The sequence below is a fragment of the Ranitomeya variabilis genome, chromosome 2, assembly GCF_051348905.1.
Source record: "Ranitomeya variabilis isolate aRanVar5 chromosome 2, aRanVar5.hap1, whole genome shotgun sequence".
Classification (NCBI taxonomy): domain Eukaryota; kingdom Metazoa; phylum Chordata; class Amphibia; order Anura; family Dendrobatidae; genus Ranitomeya; species Ranitomeya variabilis.
The window spans coordinates 994,461,610-994,485,368 of NC_135233.1; the positions used below are offsets into that span (position 1 = coordinate 994,461,610).

A 23,759-nucleotide genomic window follows, 5' to 3' on the forward strand; every position below is an offset into this window, starting at 1 on the left:
TCTGGGTGTTGGATCAAAATCGGCAATGCAAGTCTATGGGTATATGGAAAACATTTTTCTCTACCTCCGAGAAAAACAGATCCCACTCTGAGCTATGATCAGATTCTGATCAGAGTCCGATTAGCTTAATTGGACCATTTTTCTAGGATGGAGTCGTGTTACCCTATGTATGTCGGTAGTACAATGTATTGTATTTGTGTTGTAAGAGACTGAAGTCCTTAAAAGTGTTCTCCGGTCATATGATATTGATATCTATTATCAGGTCTTAGATCAGATTGTGGGGTCCAACACCCGGCACCCCCACAATCAGCTGTTATTAGATCCAGAATGTGAACATAGAACAGAATTACATTGCGCAGCTCCCTTTCAATGAGTAGCAGCCACTGACAAGAACTGCAGATCAGCTCCTATTCTCTTGACTAGATGCTGATCCTCAGGACTTGGCAGTGACCACTACTCATTGAATGAAGATGCAGTGAGCACAGTGAACATACAGAACCCCTTTAACAAAACGAGAAGGAAGGTAAGGTGGTATCTCGGAAGCACAATGTTATCTGTGAAGTAAAGATCTGGGAAAAGAATTAGACAGCAACAATATGACATGTGGTATAACAATTATAGAAAATGAATAATAATATTTCGTCTTACTTACAGTGCGGATCATTGATGAGCGACGTTACTTTGTACAATATCCATAAGCTGTGAGCTACTGTTCTGATACAGCATTACATGCATAACTACGCAGTTCTTGCATTTTTTTCCCTATAGTTCTGAAACCCAAGTGAGTGAGGCTCACAAGCCGCTTATCTAAATGTAGAACACTATGGCCCCAGTGCATCATTGTGTTTCATTCGGATTTCTGGTGTAAAATACCTTGAAATTGGGTTAAATGTTTGCATCTTTTGGTGTTTTTACACTAATTTCGAACAGCTCCACAAAAATGGATGGAGCTGGGGAGGTACCAGGATGAGGGGTGGCTATGCCGGAGTGACAAATTGACTAAGAGGTGGCATCCCTTACTCCAAAAATGTTACTCTAGTCTCATGGAGATGAATTGGGAGTGTTTTATTCCTGAATGCCCATCATTAAGACTGGTGTACGAAATGCCAGTCTTAAAGAATTGGGGCTTGTGTATTATAAACTTCAATATTTTTACCTTTACAATGGACCCTGAAAACAAGATTGTCAACTTTTGGGTACAATTTTTTTTTTCTTACTAAAATGCATGGAATTGAGACTAAAAATCATATTTGCAATTGGATTTCATAAAACTTGGGCAAACAGTATAATTATTTTTTCAAGAAGATTGCATTAAGATTTTTGCTCCATTTAGCTTTTATTAGGCTCTTTGTTTCCCTGCACATTTACAGTAACTTTGATGTAGTCTGTGGTTGGTTATAAATCAGCTGATAGAAGCGCAGAAAAAGACAAGTAAGAGTTCCAATTGGACCATTAGAAGAAGCTCACTCATGGATTTTCAGTTAAATCCTTCTGCAGCCAACCATAGAAAGTGCAACAGAGAGAGAAACTATAAGAGGCAAATAGTGCAAAATTTTGAATGAATCCCAATTACAATAATGATTTTTACCCCAAAAGACATGCATTTAGGAAAAAAAAAAATCCCCAAAGGTGGACAACCCTTTAATAACATATATTATGACAAAGGTTTAATAGTGAATGTCAGGAATTGTAATCTAATTCAATAAAAAGTTAATAAAAAAATATTTATTCAGTGAGCCGTCGATGCCATAGCCTTCTAGGATGGCATACTGGGAAAAGTTTCTTATACTGGTTTATTTGCAGCTTATCGTTAAATTTACTGCTATATTCTACAGAACGCCATAAAGTCAGAGGCATCAGCGCTTAGTCTGGCTTCAGTGACTTTAGTGTACTGTCTGATGGCTCCTGAGGGACCATGGCCTAATGTAAAGTGAAAATAAGTAGCTCTTAGTGTTTCCATCTGCATCAGTCGCCATGTGTCTTGTCATTGTAAAGCTGGATGTTGTACATCTACTTACATACCTTATACTGGGGCTATATTCATGGAGATTGGTTTCTATTTTAAGACACTAAACATTGAGCTAAAGCTAAGGAGATAATAACACACTGGCTCATTGTCATAAAGCGTAAAAGAAGAGTGGGCATAGAAAAATATCTGACGCATTTTGAGTCTGGCTGACTCTTAATCGATTAATCTATGATTAAGAGTCACCAGACGTGAAACGCATTAGATATTTTTCATTGTTCATGCTACCATTTTAAAAAAGTCACAATAAAGAATTTTATGGTTTCAATTCGCTTTGCTGGCCTGAAAAACCTTTATCATCACTTCGAACAAAGCTGCTTGATACCTCACAAGCCTTATCCTTGCACAATGGAGTGGATTGTCCAGGAACCAGATTGAACAATATACATTGGATGGGCTGAGGTGTATCTGTAAAGGTTTAGATGATGGCGTAACACTCCTTTGAAGACCCCTGTTTTAATGTTGCGCAAAATGTATTCTATGACATGTTTCACCTTCATGGAGGCTACAGTTCCTGTTAAGTCAAGGGTGACAGAGTTAACTGTAGGGTCGGGCCAGAGTTGGGGAGGAGTATTAGGGACCTGTGTGTTAGTTCCTGACAGTGAGCTAGTTGTTAATGAATGAGAGACAAGAAAAAATACTCTCAGAGTAAGTTTATCATCACTAGGTTTGTGTTATGCAGCCAAATCAAGAAAAGGAAGCAAGTATCAGCAATAATTCTACAGTATCAGTAGTTCCTTATAACAGTCAAATCTGGTACAATTAAGTACTGGAGAGACTAAAGGAAGCAGGGGTGTTATCCACCTTCATGGGATCGGCCATGATGGAAGGCAAGATCAGCCAGTACTTCAGTAAGTGGGTAGCTAGTGAGAGCTCCCCTACACTGTTTTGTAGTGTGCAGTGCTCACAGAGAGGCACATTGACCCGTGTGACCCCGTACCAAGAAGATGGAGTTACCGACTCTGTCCTGATGGTCATTTGTAATGTTCACCACAAGTATTGTGCCGCCGACCATGACCACAAAGAATGTATTGGCCTCTTTTAGAGCAATTAGCATGGGGACACACGGGATTTTGGCACCCTATACACCATCCTTTCTCTCCCCTATTTTTTGAGGCATTAGTTTAAGAAGGGTAGTGTTTAGTGGATTTATCTTTTTTGCTACTTTTTCTCCCCCTATAATTTATCTCAGGTGAATGTGTTGGTGTGGGCTGTTCCCACCCTTCCGGCAAGTAGGGTTAATGGTACTCACTTTCTGGATTCTTATTTAGCCATTCAGCAGATCGGGCAGTTTTGGACAACAGACATTTCATTGGCAGAAGATGTTTACGAAGGAATCAGAAGATGATATAAGCCTGAGAGTCCTGTCAGAGATGTCAGTGCCAGCCATCGAAGCAAATGGAAGAAACTCTGTACATAAGTTTTATTGTCAGCAAAAAGGACTCTATTTTTACAAACTTGTCTGGTTTTCCCATCGTGGGTTTAAAGGGGTCTGGCGCTGCACAAACTGTGGCAGAGCTGAACCTGAAGGTGTCCAGAGCAGTAATACAACCACACACACCCAGTCACCACCCCCGTTTCCATGAAGCATGTAGAGTGGAAGACAATTAACTCTCCCAGAGCTACTGCCACGTTACATATCCACAAACTTTCTTAAGCCTTTTTACCTCAGTATTTGTAAGACAAGACCAGGAGTTAAACAGTCAGCGGAAAAGTATAATAGAAACACGTCACTACTAGAGTTGAGCGAATTTGTTTAGATTCCGTTCCGCATATGATCGGCAGCGAATATTGTTTTTGCAATATTCGTCGAACACAGTCGAACGTCATTAGAATCAATGGGAGTAGAAATGACCGAATACCGTATTTTTCGGACTATAAGATGCACTTTTTTCCTCCCAAAATGTTTAGGAAAATGGGGGGTGCGTCTTATAGTCCAGATGTATGGGCTCTGGCTGTGGTGGGGAGGTGGGGGCTAGCAGTTTCGGCAGAGCATCAGGTTACAGGAGGCTGGAGCCGGCAGCTGCGGCTAACTCCTGTGCCCGCTGCTAGAGAGAAATGAATATGCACTGCATTCCACGCCCATGGGCGTGGAGGGCAATGCATATTCATTTTTCTGGCATCCTGGTATAAATGTCCCCATCCTATTCTTGGTATGATTGGTCCCATCCTTTTTCTTTTATAAGCCCCACTCCTGGTATGAATGGCGTCATCAGGAAATATTAAAAAAAAAAAAACCCATTACACTCACCTACATGGCGCTCCCTCGCAGCATCCTGCTCCGGTGCCAGCAGCTGCTTAATGCTTAATGCGCATGGCAGTGCACAGCTGCCAGAATACTCACTGGGACCATTCATCGCAGAGAGCGGTGATTATCCATTCCTCTTCAGTAGCGCGCACTGTCAGCCAGCTGCTTCCTGCTGCAGCCGGTGGTCACGTGTGCTGATACTTAAGAGAAATGAATATTCTGACACTGCGCGCTACTAAAGAGGAATTATTCACCGCTCTCTGCGATGAATGGTCCCGGTGAGTATTCTGGCAGCTGCGCTCTGCTTGTGTGCAGCGCATGACGTCCCTGCCATGTGATGCTTACAAGCATTAAGCAGCTGCTGGCACTGGAGCAGGACACTGTGACTGTGAGGGAGCAGAGGAAGGTGAGTGTAATTTTTTTTTTAATCTTTCCTGATGGGGCCATGCATACAAGGAGTAGGGTTGGGGGCCAATTATAAAAGAAAAAGGATGGGACCAATCATACCAGGAACAGGATGTGGCCATTTATAAAAGAAAAAGGATAGGGCCAATCATACCAGGAATGTGATGGGGGCAATTATACCAGAATAAGAATGGGACCAATCATACCAGGAACGGGATGGGGCAATGATATCAGAATAAGGCTGGGACCAATCAAAGCAGGACCGTGATGGGGCCAATCATACCAGGACTGGGATGGGGTCGTGCATACCAGGATCGGGATGGTGCCAATCATACCAGGATAAGGATGGGGCCATGCACACCAGGATAGGGATGGGGGAGCCATGTATACCAGAATAGGAATGAGGGGCCATGTGTATCAAGATGGGGAGGAGGGGACCATATATACCAGGATAGGGGATATTACAGTACAGAATCGACCATTTTTTTGCTTCAATTCTTTTTTTTCTAATTTCCTCCTCTAAAACCTAGGTGCGTCGTATGGTCCGGTGCGTCTTATAGTCTGAAAAATACGGTATGTTCGGAACCGATCAACAAACACACATTCGACATGAATAGGGTACAAATATGGCACGAATATAGCAAATTCAGGTTTGGAGACCGAATCCGAACAAATTCATTCAACTCTAGTCACCACTTCTGTATTTATCACCCATTCATGGTTTTGGCTTACAAATACTAAGGTAAAATGCTCAGCAAATACTGAAGGTGTTATCGTGGCCTTATACTACTGAAATAGAAGAATACTGATCTTTGATGCTGATGATGACCAGTGATATATAGAGGGCCATGGCTGAGGTCCTTGCACTGGTGTTAAAAGTAGATATTGGCGTATTGTGATTATTAGACAATGACCCCTATAAATTAATCGCCATAGAATAAGCAGCAAATTTCTATACCACCATCACTACAAGAATTCTGCATTATTTATCTCTGTACTCAGATTTCAGTCAGCTATTGTGCTTAGATTTTTTTTGTTATCTAGAGGATATCAATTTAAGATGACAGAGAGCAATCATTAATCCCTTAAAGGACTGGGCGGTTTTTTTACTTACCTCCACTTCTTACAAGAGTCCTAATTTTTTTAAATATTTCTGATGACATAAGCATATGAGGTCTTAGTTTTTGCCATACAAGATGCACTTTTTTATGACAATATCCATTTTACCATGCGATGTAGTGGAAAATGGGAAAAAATTCCAAGTGCTGTGAAAATGCAAAAAATTGCAATTCTACAATTGTTTTTTGGGTTTTGTTTTTATGAAGTTAATTGTGTGGTAAAAATAATCTGGTAATATGATTCTCCAGGTCAGTACAATTTATGGCAATACAAACTTGTATCTTTTTGTCATTTAAGCAATAACATTTTTTGGGGAAATTTGTTAAAAAAAATTGCATCAGCAGTATGTGGGCTTATTTCTTGCCTGGTGAGCTTAAGTTTTTATTAATACTATTTTAGGGTACATATGACTTTTTGATCACTTCTTATTACAATTTTATGCGGAGCTGCAGTGACTGAAAAACTGCAAATCTGACAGTTTAAGTTTCTTTTTTTCTTCAGATTGAGTTCACTAATTATATTCTTTGATAGATTGGATTTTTATGGAGGTGGCAATACAACATATGTATTTTCCTATATTTTTATTTTTAATAGAGGAATAAGGGTGATTCAAATTATTGTTTTTTTTACAAATTTTTTTTATATTTTTTAAAACTTTATTTGTTAATCTACTTGAGGGACTTGAACCTGCGATTGTCTGATTGTCTATACTATATGCTACAATACAACAGTACTGTAGTATATGGTAAAAATCACGGTCTCCTATGAAGCCCAGCCACAGGCTGGAACAACATGTTTCCGGACCACTTGTATTAAATGCTGCTATCAGAGATTGACAGGGGTAAATAACAGGTTAAAATCAGCAACTCTGCTCACTCATAGCTGTTCCAGGCAGATGATGGCTGAATAACAGCACTCCGCCCTTCAGCATATGGTGGATTTTAATTGCAACAGGGTCATACCTTCCCATAAAATCAGACTTGGAAGAGAGATATTCACATCTACCTAGGAATTCAGACTTCAGTCTTAGAGAGGTATTCACATTAGACACGTTAGGACCCATCAGTTTTGAGACCACCTTGTTGTTGGTTGATGGGCATGCATGAATTGGCCAAATTATGTGCTAAGCATCTCATTTTTTCCTAGAACTCAGAGGCAGTAGTGCTATTCATATATTTCTCATTGACATGCTTCAGCACTACAGAGTGAAACTTTTTTTTTAATTGTATATAGAGGTAGCTGCTCCTAGTTGGCACCTGTTCACATTAGCTTGGAAGTGCCCGACAGTTTTTTTGTCATCGGCTGAATAACACAGTCATCAGCTGCCAGGAATGAGGCAGGCTCAGCTCTTGAGTATATTTTTTACACCCGTTCTCGACGAGCGCCGAACATGTAAAGGGTTGAAAGGGTCATTTCCATCCAACACTTACTTCATGGTCCCATCTCAACACTTTCCAATAAATTTGTTTTCTTTGATTTTTCAAAACACATGGCGTGCCAAGAAACAGAGAGTACAACCTATCTGTTGGCTAAAGCCACTACTAATCAGAACAAATGCAACAAAAAACACATGTGACGTTTTTCCGACATTGGAGCTGATCAGGAAAATCATAATGTCGAACGAGGTCAGACGTGGAATTGGAAAGGGTTTATACACCGGAAATGGTGAGAATTGCCCATCTAGCCAATCGCTGGCAGAGACAGATCAAGCATTTCTAAGTGTGTTGAGATGGGATCAGTTGGATTGTGTTGCATGATGGCTGCAAAATCATCTTGAAATGATAAGTTACGTGCCAGTTCAGACTATATGCCCTCCACCTAACAACGTCAACGCAGCTTACGGGAGATTGTGGGCCAACATAACATGGTTAAGAGACAATATTTCCCGTGACAGGTATTTATCTCCCATTTTTAGGAGCATAAATCTTGGAAATTAACCCTCGTGTGAAATAAACTTAAAATAGGCTCCATAGCAAAACAGGGAATAAACCCTTCATACGAGGTGATGGGTCACAGAAATCCATCTCTATTCCTTTTATTGCAATCTAAATTCATTTCAGGGACTATTATTGAGTTTCCAGACATATTTCTATCCGACTATAATTACTTGAATATTTTATCATTGAGGTGATAATGAGATTTCAGGTACACAACTGAATTTAGGCTGATGGCGCTGCATGTGGCAAGGCTCTAATTTCACTAGGAAATGGTCGGCAAAGAGAACTTGCAGCTTAGATTCACATGAAATGATAATTACCCTCAACTTAAAATAAGAATTGAAAAAATTGCTGTTATTGGTAGACAATTCTGTAAGTCGTATTCCATAACTAGTGTTGCAAACACATACTGTTCTGGTAGAATAAATGGGAAATTTCCAATTGTATACATCATTTTTTGATTACAGCACATTTGTCCATCTATATAGGGCATACAGTTAGCTTATATCACCACTGCATAACTTACTGATCATGTGGTCAATTACCGTAACCACTATAGACGATAGAAAAAACAAGATTAATGTGTCACTTTATATTGATTGATTGATCTCTGTATTTGCTGAAAATTTAAACTCACTTGATAGATAATGTGATGACTAGTTCATTTACAAATCACTTTATTTAAACATTATATTGCCTTAGCCTTGTAAAATTATGCCAAAGTGCCCACTACTAACTTTCTTCTCGCTGCCTGTTGTCAAGGGTAATCCATCTTTAGTAGCAGAGAAGCTGGGACAGATTACAGGAAATAGAGGAGAGCCTTCATCTCTCTGCTCCTGCTCTCCTGTCTGACAGCTGCGTACAGGCATAACAGATAGGCGGGCTTTCAGTTTGGGGCAGGAAGGAAAAAGATTGGACAATAACCAATAGCAGCACATGCTAGAAAGTGAGGGAACTGCCAAAACTATAGCATGGTGATAAAGAGGACCTCTCCACACCCAAAACCAGTAGATGGGATGTTAGAGCATGAGAATTGGGACAGTTTCCGCACATTTTACACTAAATATAGTTTTAACTCGTGTGCCGTGAGAGCAAGACCATGCTTTTGTGTAAAAGGACAGGTACACTTTAGGGATCCACCAATCTGAGCCTGAAAAATGCTTCCACCATATTTATATAAGCTGTTATGGCACTGAGATATTAGATGAAGGAATGTTACCCTCCATCATAGTCAAGCAGCTACTACTCATTTAAACAAATAATATGTGGTTATCTATGGGCAACACCATTTTTTTCAAAACTCTACAAAAAAAATTAATTCTGAATTGCTCTGTTTACCTTTTCCATCAGCAGGTTTTTACTATGTAATCTGAGGGCAGCATGAGGTAGGGGCTGAGATACTGATTTAATTGATGTGTCACTTATTAGGCTGTGTGCTGTTGCTTCTATACAATGAATGTTATATTGGGAGGAGATTATTTCTCGTGCCCATGTGAGACCTGGTCCAACTCAGTCCCCTGCACTGATTAGCAGCTTACAGTCAATATGCAATGTACACAGAAAGCTGTTAATAACATATAGTGTATGGGTAGGGGCAGCTTTCTGAGCTCTCCTTCCTGCTACATCTAAAAACTCTGATTGTATCACAACTGCTGCACCCAGTAAATTAAGTGATACATCGCTGGATTCAGTGTCTCTTTCCCTACATTATGCCGCTCTTAGAAAACCTGGTGACAGATTCCCTTTAAATCTCTTCTAGTGCCCAATACCCAGGTTGTAGAAGTATACTGCTACTATTTCTGGAGAACTACACCAGAACTCACCTACTTATGGAGTAACCCTATGAGTCCTTCTATGCCACCTTATTATCCATGTTTAGGACCTTATGATACCGCTTCTGAGCTTGACCATGCCCTTTTGCCCTGCGTTGGCTGATATTATGTAAAATAGAGGTTTAGACAAATACATACACGTCAGTTCCTTATAGAAAAAAGAAGGCAACTGATATACAAAAACACAAAGAATGATGAGGACAGGCATTTGCTGGTTTTAAAAGGGAGAGAAAAAGTGACAAATATCAAAGAGGAGAATTCTAGAGGTATCTGAGATATGTGAAGCTTAATGGCTTCTAAAGTGCATAGAAACTCATATGTCGGACACACACGGCGTAGAAATGTACCATTCCAGTTCTGCTCTGTCCGTTTAATTACAAGGCAGGTTTCTCTACATTATTAGATTAGGTATTGGACTGTGAGCGTTCATTCACCGTGACTTTGTCCAACTTTCACTTCCACGTCGTAAATCACATTTGTGAACCCAATCGGCTTAATAACTGAGACTTTGTTTTCATGTTGCTTGAGGTGTGAGAGTTGTTTATTATCTGTCACCTCGATCCTTACAGTTCCCGAGACATACGTCTAGCTTGCCAGCCTGTCATCCCATCTCAACAGTGGGGTTGACTTATCCAAGGTCATTCAGTGCTTGGTTCATGCCGTCTCGTCCTAAAAAAAAAACAAAAACCTACGGTTGTACTTCACTTGAATAAGGCTTCAAAAGGATTTTGGAGCAGGTTGTTAAAATGTAGCACTGCAAATATGTGATGTAATGACGAGTAAGGCAGCCACAATTAAAGCCAAGGAGCCCCGTGATCTGCTGGAAGCATTAGAAGAATTCCTTTGTTTGGGTGGTATCCTGGTGGCACTTGGGTTTACATTGACAGGATCTTTGATCGTTCGGTTGACCATGCCGGTTTTGTCTGTCCGTCTTTTTGTCTCTGAAAAAAATGATATTGAAAAGAAATAAGTCACTATATTTAATGAGTGCAAAAAATTAAAATAAAAACTGATTGTAAAAAAATTCAGATCAAGAGATTAACAAATGATTTTAATAGTAAGCAAGCCGGACGTGTGCTGTCCAAATGGGGAAGGGCTGAAAATCCAGTTGGCAACAGTATAAAAGCTCATATATTGAAGATGGACTTATACAGCTATTATGGGGCACCTATCATGTTAAAGGGGCATTCCCATCTCCAAGATCCTATCCCAATATCTAGTAGGTGTAATAATAATGATATTAGCAAATACCTCCAATTAGAAATATAGTATAGTTTTTCTGATTCACTATGTCTCTTTCCTCATGTGCAGACATTGCAGGACCTTAGGTTTCCTTGGTTACGTCTACTAGTAACCTACTGTCACTATATCTGTGGGCATAACCATGGATATCTAAGGTCCTACTATGCCTGCACTTGAGGAAAGAGATATTGCGAATCAGAAAAACTATACTACATTTCTAATTGGAGGCATTTGCTAATATTATTATAACACCTACTACATAGTGGCATAGGATTTGGAGATGGGAGTAGCCCTTTAAAAATGCTATTAACCTGCAGATAGGAGATTAGTCTGCAGATTAATAGCTCTCTACAGCTGTGCGACTGTCGCAATGGAAGCTTGGCTGCTGGAAATTAACTTCATTCCTCAGGCTTTCAGTCATACAGGTGCTCCAGCACGATTTCAGTCACCGCTCAGTAGAGTGTGAGCAGTGGCTGTAACAACAGCTCGGCACTTACTGACATCAGGCTCTTTAGTGCTTCAGTGCTGAGCTGGCTGTCAGTCATAGAGGTGCTCCAGCATGATTTCAGTCACCGCTCAGTACATTGTGAGCAGTTGCTGTAACAACACCTCGGCACTTACTGACATCAGGCTCTTTAGTGCTTCAGTGCTGAGCTGGCTGTCAGTCAGTGATGGGGACGTGGTTACAGTCGTCACTCACTATGTACTGAGCAGTGACTGAAAGCCGCACATCTATATATGACAGTTCACTTTCTCCTGGTAGCCAGGCTTTCAGTGTTGCAGCCGTATGGAACAATATTAACCTGCAGATTAAAGGGGCTGTCCGGTCCAAATCAATGCAGTGTGACTGCAGACTTATGAATCACCCAGCACACACACAGTGCCCTGCGGGGATTCGCCGGTTTCAGACCCAGGACCAGAGGGTATGTATGAGTTGCACATACTTCCGTCGAGTGCGGGTGGCCTCGCTCTCCATACACTTGCATTGAGCGAGGCTGTGCCCCATCTAGTGACGCAGCCGGCCAGTGGGCATGGCCAATTAGAGGGTGCGGTCTCGCTCCATACAAGTGTATGGAGAGAGAGGTCACGCCCACTGCCGGGAGTATGTATAACTCATACATACCCCCTGGTCCTGGGTCTGAAACTGACAAACCCCGCAGCACACAGCGTGTCCTGGCGTGGATTCATAAGTCTGCAGTCACATAGAGTGACTGTAGACCCATTGATTGGGAACGGACAACCCTTTTAAACTAATATCTGCAGGTTAATAGTGTTTTTTTTACATAACTGGCTCCCTTTAATCTCATGAGACTGTTCTTGCTTAAAGGGGTTGTCTAAGAGTGCACGGGATCACAGCTGATTCTTTTTATGAGGTAAAACATTTCACTGCCCGTTTTTAAAGAATATTTTACCTCAAAAAAAGAATCAGCTTAGGTCCCATTGTGGAGTTTACTTTTATTCCAAGATCTGTTGATGAAAATACACTATTGTTTGTGGCACAGCCCCGTTAAGATCACACTTTTCCATTTTTGGGATTGAGGAGTCAAATAGCCACTGAATATATTACTGATATTTCATACAATGGAACCAGTGTAAAGGCGTCTTTATATCGCTGAAGCTCTGTACTGTTGGTGTTATGTACTGATAGATTACACTATTGTGTCCAGATACAAAATACTGACACCAAAGGAAAGGACTCTAAAGTTTGGGATTTTGGACTCTCTTTCCCTCTAACTCAATGTTTGCAGTTGTTCTGGTACTCAAAATAAGTTGATAGTATGAATGGGTAGACCTCATGAGTGGAAGGACTATAAAGAGACCTGACTTCTAGAACAGAAGACGAGTGACACTTTTTAATAGGGAGAGTAGCATCTGTCCACTTTGATACTAACCAAAGGCAGGCGGGCAGTGACCTGCTATTTACGTCTTATTCAAAATCTTCTCCATTCTCAAGAGTAGAGAGGATTTTTAATTCTATAGTTTACAACTGGTAAGATTACCGCAGTCTATCAGAGGTGGCTGGTCTCTTAGGCAAGGAGCACCGCATTTACAAGCTCTTTGCTATATAGCTGGATCCATCAGCCTCAGGTCTGCGCTCCTCCAATGCTGCTCTGCTAGCAAAATCAGTAAGTGCGCACCTCGGCCCAGGGTTCATCAATCAGTCATCAGTCCTGAAGACACCATGAGACAACCCCTCTAATGGTGACAGGCCTTTTACTGACCCCTATAACATATCCACAAATATACTTGATTTGGGTCAATAAGATGTAATTGACCAAGCTGTTCCCGTCGCCTCCTGATCATGGGCGTTTGACCACTAATTTCCCAATGGTAGACCTGCTCCTTATAGTATCCCTACAACATGTGCCGGACATTACGGTACACAAGATTGAACTCGCACTTCACGTAAAAAAGACACTTCCCACCGGGATACTGTAGGACCTCGTCCCAGCATTTAGTACATGATAATCTGACGGTGGTTAAGATGAGCCTTTATAATAAGTGTGATTGGACAATTAACTTAAAATAACTTGCCTGAGCACAATTCCCTCTGAATGTTCGCGTAAAGCCCTCGGTGGGAATAATAACGAAGCATTACCTCCTACCTCTTTACACTGTGTAGATTGTGAGAGTGTTGAATGGTCTGTTAATGCATCGCACTTAAGGTAAAACATAATGAAATGGCATATTAGTCGAATAAGTATGTATTTATTGTAGTAATGGCTCCAAAGCCCTGGAGTGATTAGGATGCACACTGCATCTTGGGGATAATATTTGCATTCTGAAATCCGGGAAGAGAAATGGAAACCTTTCAGACTGCCATTAAGGCTAATTAGGAATAAATTCCAGAGAAAGCGTCAGTGCGGTGACAGACACCAGCGTGTGCCGCTCCATCACTGTCACGCTCCACAGCAGATACCTTTATAGCCTCATCTGCTGTGCTCTCACCAGTCATCTTGGTTTCACCCCTCCCCCAAAAGAATCATCAGGATCTTATATGGACCTTCCTATTAAAAGATCTGCATCCTGGTGCTAAATGTTGCTTTTCACTTGTATGGTACAATTATAAACATTTGATCCATTTGTTATAATTTTGTTGACAAGTATATCAGATCGATGCAACTACCCAATATTTACAGTGTTGACCCTTATTTTCCAGGACTTCTGCCCTTCGCCCTGACAGATATCCGCTCCTGGGCCAAATCCTGACTGATGACAGCACATTCTTGTCTAATCAGTGGTTGGAGATTATCACAATTTTTGCGTTTTTGTTTGTCCTCCTTTTTGAGGATTGCCTACAAGTTCTCAAGGGATTGAGTTTGCTGGTCACAGACCCAAAATTTCAATGTTTTCTTCACCGAGCTGTAAAAAGCATTGTTCATCACCAAATTGGTTCTGGATCACTGGGAGAAGCTTCTCTTGGAAGATATTTACATCTCATTCTTTATTCATGATATTGTTTTAGACAAAATTGTGAGTGAGCCCACTCCATGGAAAGCAATCCCGCAAATGAATGGTCTCAGGACGCTTTATTGCAGGGCTCATGGTAGCGCTCACCTTTTCTTCATTCTTCTAGATGTCCCAAACAGTCTGAAGCTATTTTCTTAAAGAAAAATAACTTACAAGAAGTACAGGGATTGGACTGCAGACGACTAGGGTAAAGTTATTGTATTTGATGAAACCCCCCCCTATTTACAGATCACAATTTGTTTTAAAAAATAATAATCTTGCTATTTTCATACTACCACTGAGGCTCTTCTAGACTCATACTTAATGTTCTTTTGGAAAAACCACATGTATATTAGCAGCAATAGACTGAGTCAGACCCTATTTTTGTACTGAAACTTTCAATGAGATTCAGCAAAGTTCATTGTGCTATGAAGGGGGCGAAGGGTGAACTGTGATATCACCTATTGTGAATGGTTTATCTTGTTTTACTAGCTGTGTAGAAAGGTGTTACCTGTCACTGATGATAATGAGACTTCTGAAAAGTCTTCTGTTTCAAGAATTCTATACTTTTTAATACAGATTGTTATTTGAAAACAATTGACAAAATGTTTAAAAATTATTTAAACAATAGGTAATTTTCTGATGAGACATTCCTTTTAAGCATAGCACTGCTCACCCTTTTAACATCTCTTCCAGAGCCTAAGCTGCCTCTATAAGAGCTAACCCCACCCAGGCTGAGAGTATACGCCGCCCACCCGGCTTTAAGGGCGGCCATCAGGTAGCACTGCAAACCACCTCTCTCCTCAGCGAGCCTCTTGTAGCCTCAGACTAACAGTCGGTCACAATATCCGCACATTGTCTGCTTCTGTGATATCAAGACTTTAACTACAGTAGTGGAGCAGCCAAACAGCTCTGCTTTAGAGAATGTTCACAGTTTCCCCTCAGGCCTCCCTGGCTTCTAGCCTACTGGCAATCTTTCCAATGGGTGATACAGTCTCCACGCCATCACAACCCATCACCTTCCAGATTACTACCACCTACTAAGTGGATTGGTCTCAAGCCTACTGTACTTGTTTCATCCCATCTGAACCACCCACACTCTATTCTGATGTCACCAAACCACACAACTCTCCGACTTCATTCTCCTCCTAACAGCTTTTCCCAGCAGCATGGTGCACACCTCACAATGTCAAGCTCTTCCTGCGCCTATGCGGAAGTCAGTTCCTTCTAATTGTAGCCAATAATACTGCTATGTACATCACCTAGCTGCACCCGTGCATCGCATCCTACCATTCTGCTGACTGCAAGAAATAGTATTATATATACAGAACATGGCAAGAGCAATCTACAATTATGTGCAAGTAGAAATATATACTGAGCAGCCAGTCTCTCAGATACAGTAAGCCCCCGGGCTATTCAATGAAACTTGGAAATATGAACACATCCTTCGACCACACACAACTATGGTGGACAAAGTGTTCACCTATTACACACATACAGTCATGGCTGTAAAAGTGTTGGCACCCTTGAATTTGTTCCAGAAAATGAAGTATTTCTCCCAGATTGTTAATGCAATTACACATATTTTGTTATACACACGTTTATTTCCTTTGTGTGTTTTGCAACAGCACAAAAAAACTGAGAAAAAAAAGCAAATTGGACACTAAAACCCAAAAATGGTCCGGACAAAACTGTTTGCACCCTCAACTTAATATTTGGTTGCACACCCTTTGAAATAAACAATTGGAATCAATTGCTTCGTATAACCATCAACAAGCTTCTTACACTACTCCAGGTCTCTCATATTTGAAGGCGCCTTCTCCCAACAGCAATTATAAGATCCCTCCACAGGTGGTCAATGGCATTTAGATCCGGACTCATTGCTGGCCACTTCAGAACTCTCCTGTTCTTTGTTTCCATCCATTTCTGTTTTTTTCTTGTATGTTTGGGGTCATTGTCCTGCTGGAAGACCCATGACCTAGGAGACAAACCCAACTTTCTTACACTGGGTACTACATTGCGACCCAAAATCCATGGTAATCTTCACATTTCATGATGTCTTGCGCACAGTCCAAAACATCTTTGATTCTCCACCATATTTTACTGCAGGTACTGTGTTCTTTTCTTTGGAAGCTTCTTTCAGTTTTCGGTAAACATTTTCATAATATGCTTTATCAAAAAGCTTTATCTTTGTCTCATCTGTTGAAAGAACGCTTTCCCAGATGGATTTTGGCCAACTGCAGTCTAGCTTTTTTGTTTCTGTGTTTCAGCAGTGGGGTTATCTTGGGTCTCTTGACATTGCGCTTCATTTCATTAAAATGTCGACAAATAGTTCGCAGGGCTGCTTGAATTTCTTTGGAACTTGATTGGGGCTGCTTTTCTACCATCCGGTCTATCCTGCGTTGCAACCTTTCATCAATTTTTCTCAGCCATCTATGTCCAGGTAGATTAACTACAGTGCCATGGGTTGTAAACACAGAAGTGCTCAGACGAACAAGTGCTCCAGTGTATGGGAGAGTGGGCTAAGATGTCTGTCAGCTGAATGAATGGCTGAAGCATTGTTAGGCCGACAGCCATCTAATGTGCATGACTGGCTTTTGTGACTTTCTGACTATTAGTGCTGTGTCCAGCTTCACTTTTTCTACAGTAATACTGCACGGTGTGAACAAGACCTAAATAGATACATCATGTCCCTCTGCAAATTTTCTAATTCATTCAGAACAGAGATTGTATTTGTTCTATAAATTCTCATACTGAAGTTTCCTTAAAGGGAACCTGTCACCTGAATTTGGCGGGACCAGTTTTGGGTCATATGGGCAGGGTTATCGGGTGTTTGATTCACCCTTTCCTTACCCGCTGGCTGCATGCTGGCTGCAATATTGGATTGAAGTTCATTCTCTGTCCTCCGGAGTACACGCCTGCGCAAGGTAATATTGCCAAATCACTGGTGGGGGTGGGGTTATACAGAGCTCATGAATGTGCTTGGCAGCAGGTTTACTAGTCCTCTAGTGATTTTCTGCTGCTGATAAAACAATTTTTTATCCAAATAAACTGAGCAGGCCAGTAGGTGACACATCGCTGGAATCAATGTCTCTGCCCCGACATCATGCTGCTCTCAGATTAACCTAGTGCCAGATTTCCTTTAAGTAGTAGAGGGGTTTTTGGACCACCTCAAACATCAGGGCTGCTTCTACTTTTACACCACCTACAGCTACACTTTTGTGCTTTAAACTCTCTACAAATTGCAGTTGTGAAAAATGTTATTGTTACTTTCTCGAAAAGAGGTGTGACAACTAACATGGCCGCCATTATAGCTGTCACAGGGGTTCGTCACAAAATTTCTAAATTTTCTGACTAGAAAGCCTGTATGTAGCTTTCTTATTGCCTTTTGGTGGATTTATCATTATGAACTCAAATTGCCTTTTTTTTCCACAAGGACATTCCACATTATCTGGATTGACTTTGGGATACCCCATGAAGTTCCAGTTATATATCCACAGCCCAGTGATTATTACTAAACCCAATATAATAACAGAAAGAAAAGAAAATACCAGATCTACATTATTCAGTTCCTAACTTCATAAATGATGGCGGCAGATGGACTGGTCATGTAGTGAAAAGGGGTAAGGAGGGGAGGCAGATTTTCAGTATTTTAGTCTTTTAAAGTGGAAGTCCACCCACGCATCCTAAAGCAAGGGGCTTAGTAGAAATAACAGAACATATTGTGTGCTGCGCTGCCCACATGCCACACACGGAGTCTGCCACAATGTAACTCACATCTGCCCTGGAGTGACATAATCTGTTCCAAGAATACTTTCTGCTACTCTTCTGCCAGCCAAATCTCATGTCTTGGAGCCAACAAGCATCACAGTGCGTGAAAGTCCCTGGCCTAGTGAAGCAAACAGTGTAACCGGACAATGAATGGAAGGGATTACATTAACTCTTAATAAGACAAACCTATCTGGGAAAAGTAAAACATTCATGTAAATGTGAAAAGGCTCAGAAATGTCAGTAATGTTATATCACGGTGATATCTGATGAGAGAAATGCAAACCATGTCTAGCAATGTCAGATGACATTATGGCCACCATGCCAAAGCATCACACAATATTCCTTTTTTTTTGTTTCCTATATCATCCAATGCATACCATGAGTAAAACATGAAAACATGAAAATCGCAATTTTCTAATAAAATAAAAATAAAAAGCCTGCCACTTGATTCATACTGTTTAAACCAAAGGCACCATGAATCTGAACCTGGCCGACCAACTGCAGTCAGGCACGTTTTTCTCTGGCACGCTCTGCGGGGGCGGGTGTTTAAAAGAAAACATTGCTTTAAGAGTCAACCAGGATTGTTGAGAGAGACCTGACTAGCCCATCATGGCAACCCTTGTTCTTACCCAGGTGTCTACATAGGGAAAGACCTGTCTATCAACTAGAGTGGATGGAAGACAAACCAGCAAGGGCTAGTGCTAGACTAGTCAGGTCTCTCCCTACAGTCCCAGTCGGTTCTTAAAACTATGTTTTCTCTCAAACGTCTGTGCATTTCAGATAACAACATCCCTGGTTACAATCCTTCAGCCAGGCTCTTATTCATGATGTCCATGGTTTGGGCAGAATGAATCAAGTGACAGGCTATCTTTGAAGAGTCTCATTCTTGGCCTTTTTGATCTTGGAGGCATTACCTACACCTTTATCCTCTCAGATATCAGATGCCTGTGCCATCTACTTATGTCATGTTTAGTGAAAAATACATCTCACCAATCTATGCATCAGGAATGGTGCACAAAGCAGTATATCAGGCCATCCCAACTTTCAGGGTATGTGCACACGTCAGGATTTCTTGCAGAAATTTTCCTGACAAAAAAACGGAAATTTCTGCCAGAAATCCGCATGCGGTTTTTTTTCGTGTTTTTTTACGCGTTTTTAATGCGTTTTTTTGTGCGTTTTTTCACAGATGCATAGAATTGCGGGAAAAAACGCAGAAAATCCGCAAAATTAATGAACATGCTCATTTTTTTACCGCGATGTGTTTTTTTTCGTGGAAAAAAACGCATCCATGTGCACAAAACATGCAGAATGCATTCTAAATGATAGGATGCATAATGCATGCATTTTTAATGAGATTTTATAGCGTTTTTAGCGCGAAAAAAACGCGAAAAAACCTGAACGTGTGCACATAGCCTTATAGTTCTAGTCAGGGTTAGGCTGAAGTCACACGACATTATCAAAAAATCATTCAGAGTTGTATCCAGAAAAGTGGGATGATTTTTCTTCTCAATTGTCAGGCCAATGTCACACGTTCAGTATTTGGTCAGTATTTTACCTCAGAATTTATAAGCCAAATCCAGGTGAGAAACAATCAGAGGAAAAGTATAATAGAAACACGTCACCACCACTTCTGTATTTATCACCCACTCCTGGATTTGGCTTACAAACACTGAGGTAAAATACTGACCAAATACTGAACGTGTGGTGTGCAGTCTGTATATAATCTGTTTTTCTACATAGCAGCTATTAATCATTTACAGAACCATTTTTCGTTTCCTATGTTACAGAATTCTATAACATGTAATGTAGATGCAATGTATCCGTAAAAATCGGATGCTATACTGGGACTCCAGATGGCATCTGATTTTCAGAGTTGAATGGCTGAGTCTCATCTGATTTTCAGGGGAAAATAGTGCATGCTGCAATTTTTTTCTTATGCAGATCTAGTCAGAGAAAAAATTGCTCATATGCTCTGCACTTTGAATAACATTGGTCCGAGTGCAATCCGTTATTTTAACAGATGGGCCTCGGACTAAAAAATATGGTCGTGCGCACGAGCCCTTAGAACTTGGTCTTCGTTAACCCAGGGCAACAATTCAGTTTTAATATTTTAGCCAATGCAGAGTGAAATATTGGCATTCAACCCCCAAATGGCATTCCTTACCAGCCATTCTAGCTACACCCCAGCTTTTGATAAACGGGTGTGGTAAATGGGACTGCCGAAAAATACAACACTCCACTATTTCTAGCAGGCCCATAGGCGATGAAGGGAGCGAAAGTCAAGCATGCACAATTTGCCTCATTCAGAACGAGGCAATCCAGAAGCAAGATCTCTAGATCACTGGGATCCAAGTAGTCGGATTCCAAGAGATCTGCAATTAATCTACTATCGCATGTATAGATGATAACTTGTTTTTGTGAATAACCATTTAAATAAGTACATGTCCTTTCTGCAGACAGGGGAGATGAATTTAGCATTTCTTAAGGTCAGAGTTCTGGTGTCAAAATGCAGAGCAATGGATATTTCTAATTTTATGCCAGGATCATCAGTTTTCCTAAAATAAATGGGACTCAAAAGAGGTCAACCACAGTGCAGCAAATTTACTATAATGCACGCCAGAAAACTGAGATGCATTGTAGCTGAATTCTACATGAGTTTATATCTGGCATACATTTTATTTACTGGACTGGCAAAAATGGGGGTTTTAAAATTATGTGCAAAGGTTAACATACCTTTCAGGAGGTCTTCTAGAAGTAGCTCTGCTCAAACACCATAGGGGGAATTTATCAAGGCTAGTGTTTCATATGTCAGTCTTGGACCAAAAGCCCAGTAGAGTAAGATAGACTAAATTTATTAAGAGGCCCACATCTCTTGAGAAGTTATATAATGATGAAAAGGCTGTTTGCTTTTAATATATATCTAATATATAAAGCTGAATGTGTGTGTGTGTGTGTGTGTATGTGTGTATGTGTGTGTGTGTATGTCCAGGATTGGTATCTGCAACGTCGCAGCTACAGCCACAAAGTTTTGCACAGTCACATGTCTGGACCCCGAGAGCGTCATAGGCTATGTTGTGAGGTGAAATTTTAACCCCGCGCGTTCCAATTCACCAAACAATTTTGCCCCTATCTACATAATGGGGAAAAAGTGAAAGGAAAAGTGTTGGAGGCAAATTGACAGCTGCCAGATGTGAACAAGGGGGACTTAAAGAATGAGAGCGATGGCGTCAAAGAGTATATACTTTACAGTTGCTAAGGTGGGGCCCCGACATGGGACACTCACCACACGGGGATATGAACACACACACAAAATGCGCCACACACTACCACGTGCTTGAACACATATACCACCCTCAGCACACATTTCACCACACATGCACCAACCTCGCCACATAAAAGTCAAAACACAAAAGTCGCCACTCAAAACTCGCCACATGCAAAACTAGGCTCACGCAAAACTCGCCACACGTGCAAAACTCGCCACACGAGCAAAACTCACCTCATGGAAAACTCGCCGCACATAAAACTCGCCACGCGCAAAACTTGCTGCACACAACTTGCTACACTAACCTGTCACATGCAACTCGACACACAAAAAGTTGCTACACGCATGTCGCCACACAAAACTCATCTCACAAAAGTCGCTACATGCATGTCGCCACACGCAACTCAACACACACAACGTGACACATGAATCTCGCACTAAAACACACACAAGTCTGGTATTATCCTTCAAAAATAAAAATCTGATTAATAAGCAGACAAACTACAAGAGCAACAACTGTACCATATAGGAAATACGGCAGCTGTCAGTCACATGACCTGTCTATTATGTGTATGTGTGAGCTAATATATCCTTCCTCTAGTGTTAGCTTTCTGTTACTCTTTCTTATGTTACCGGGTCGGTTTTGACCTGTGTCTTAAATCACCCCTAGGATACCCTAAAAACAGTTATTTATGATCCAATTTGTTTCTTACCTCTTAGTTACCTTGTTAGGGTTTCTCATCCATGGAAGGATTGATTTTAATATTTTTGTTGTGGCCCCCTGGGCCTTTCATTTGAGAGCATACCCTTCATTTTCAATATAAAAATATTGTCAAATGAACCTCAAGAGAATAATATAAACTTTAAAAAGTTTGTTATATTACCTGACTATTACTGAAGGGTTTTAGAACACAGAACACATTTCTTAAAAGTAAAAAAAATATACATATATATATTTTATATTATTAACTCTAGTAACATCTATGGTGTTACGGGTCAATTTTGACCCATATCTAACTACTTTATGAAAAAGGCAAAAAACAGATTTTTTTTTATAGAACTTTAATACAAATAAAAGATGAAAATTATATTAACATTAATAGCAGTAATAATAAAAAGTAGCTTTGCTAGGTCAAACAAACAAACAACAATCAATCAAGCAAATCAAATCAACAGAAATCAAGTACTAGTTTTTAGATGCATTAGTATTTAGATGCATGTGTGGCACAAAGTGACACTTTTTGTGTGTTCTTTGCAGAGGTATTTTTTGCAGGCGAAGCACGATGTGTTTGTCTTTCTGTCCTTATTGCTAGGGCAGACCTGACACCTCTTTCTTTTAGAATCAGGTGGTCTCACTGGGGTTGTGGCTGTTGTGGTTGATGTTGAGGTAGGGCTGGTTGAGGAGGATGCTGGTGATGATGCTCTTTGTGTTGCTGTGGGTGTGGACGAAGCACTTGTTGAGCTCTGGAGTTGTCGGACCAAGGCTGCAGCGGCTGGGTCTCGGGGCACTCGTTCCCTTTGGTCAATGTGCGCCTTGACAAGGGATCTTCCTAGTTCCTCAAGAAACATCCTCCGCTTGTTTTTTTTCTTTGAATTCCATCCTTGGTGAATGTGGGTCCACAACACAAATGAATTGCATGCTGACACATTAAGGATGTTGTAAAATACAACCATTGGCCATCTCCTAGTCATTCGCTGGCAAGTGTAGGTGGCAGTCAGCTTGTCCAGGTTGTCCACTCCTCCTTTGTTTTTGTTATAGTCCAGGATGATTCTCGGCTTTTGTCACTTCCTGATGACACAGCTGCATCTTTGTGAAGTGTGGACATCAGTACCACATTCCGTCGGTTTTTGGGGCAGTATGAAACCGCAGTGGTGGTGTCTGTAAAAACAAACTTTGAGGAAAGTGGAGCCCTGTCCTTCATCTGCAACAATTCAGCGGGCAGCTCAGGTTTGTTTTTTTTCACTGTGCCCACCATGGTGATTTTCCTCCTGAGAAGTTCTTGTCCAAGGTCATAGTAAAAAAATTGTCACAAGTAATGTTGTGACCCTGCAGTCCAGTAGTCATATCGAGGACTACACGTTTTCCTTGGTTTTTTTTTCAGGGATGCCGCTTGCAGACTTGCCTGTGTAAATCTGTAGATTCCATGCATAGCTAGTTTTTGCATCACAGGCTGCCCAGATTTTTATGCCGTATTTGCCTGGCTTACTTGGCATGTATTGCCGGAAGGGGCATTTTCCGCGGAAAGGGAGAAAATGTTCGTCTACTGCCACCTCTGGCCCTTTGTTGAACATCAGTGGAAGGAGCTGCACCCATTTCTCCCCAACATCCCTGATGGGAGCAAGTTTGTCAGATTTTGTTCTGGTGTCTCTGTTGTCAAATCTGAGGACACTTGATATCATTTGAAACTTTTGAAGTGACATTGTTGCCCGGAAAATATTCCTGCCTGTCGATGCGTCCCAGAGA

General features: G+C 41.0%; 1 protein-coding gene across 2 annotated transcripts in view; it reads right to left on the minus strand.

Moving 5' to 3' along the window:
• Positions 1-7,112: 7,112 nt before the first annotated feature.
• LOC143808441 (glypican-5-like) overlaps positions 7,113-23,759 on the minus strand; it is a 413,770-nt gene continuing 397,123 nt past the window's right edge. For both annotated transcript variants that reach the window (XM_077291113.1, XM_077291114.1), the window contains one exon: positions 7,113-10,508. In XM_077291113.1, coding sequence (XP_077147228.1) covers positions 10,309-10,508 — 200 coding nt within the window. In that variant the 3' untranslated portion in view covers positions 7,113-10,308. The remainder of the gene's footprint in view (positions 10,509-23,759) is intronic.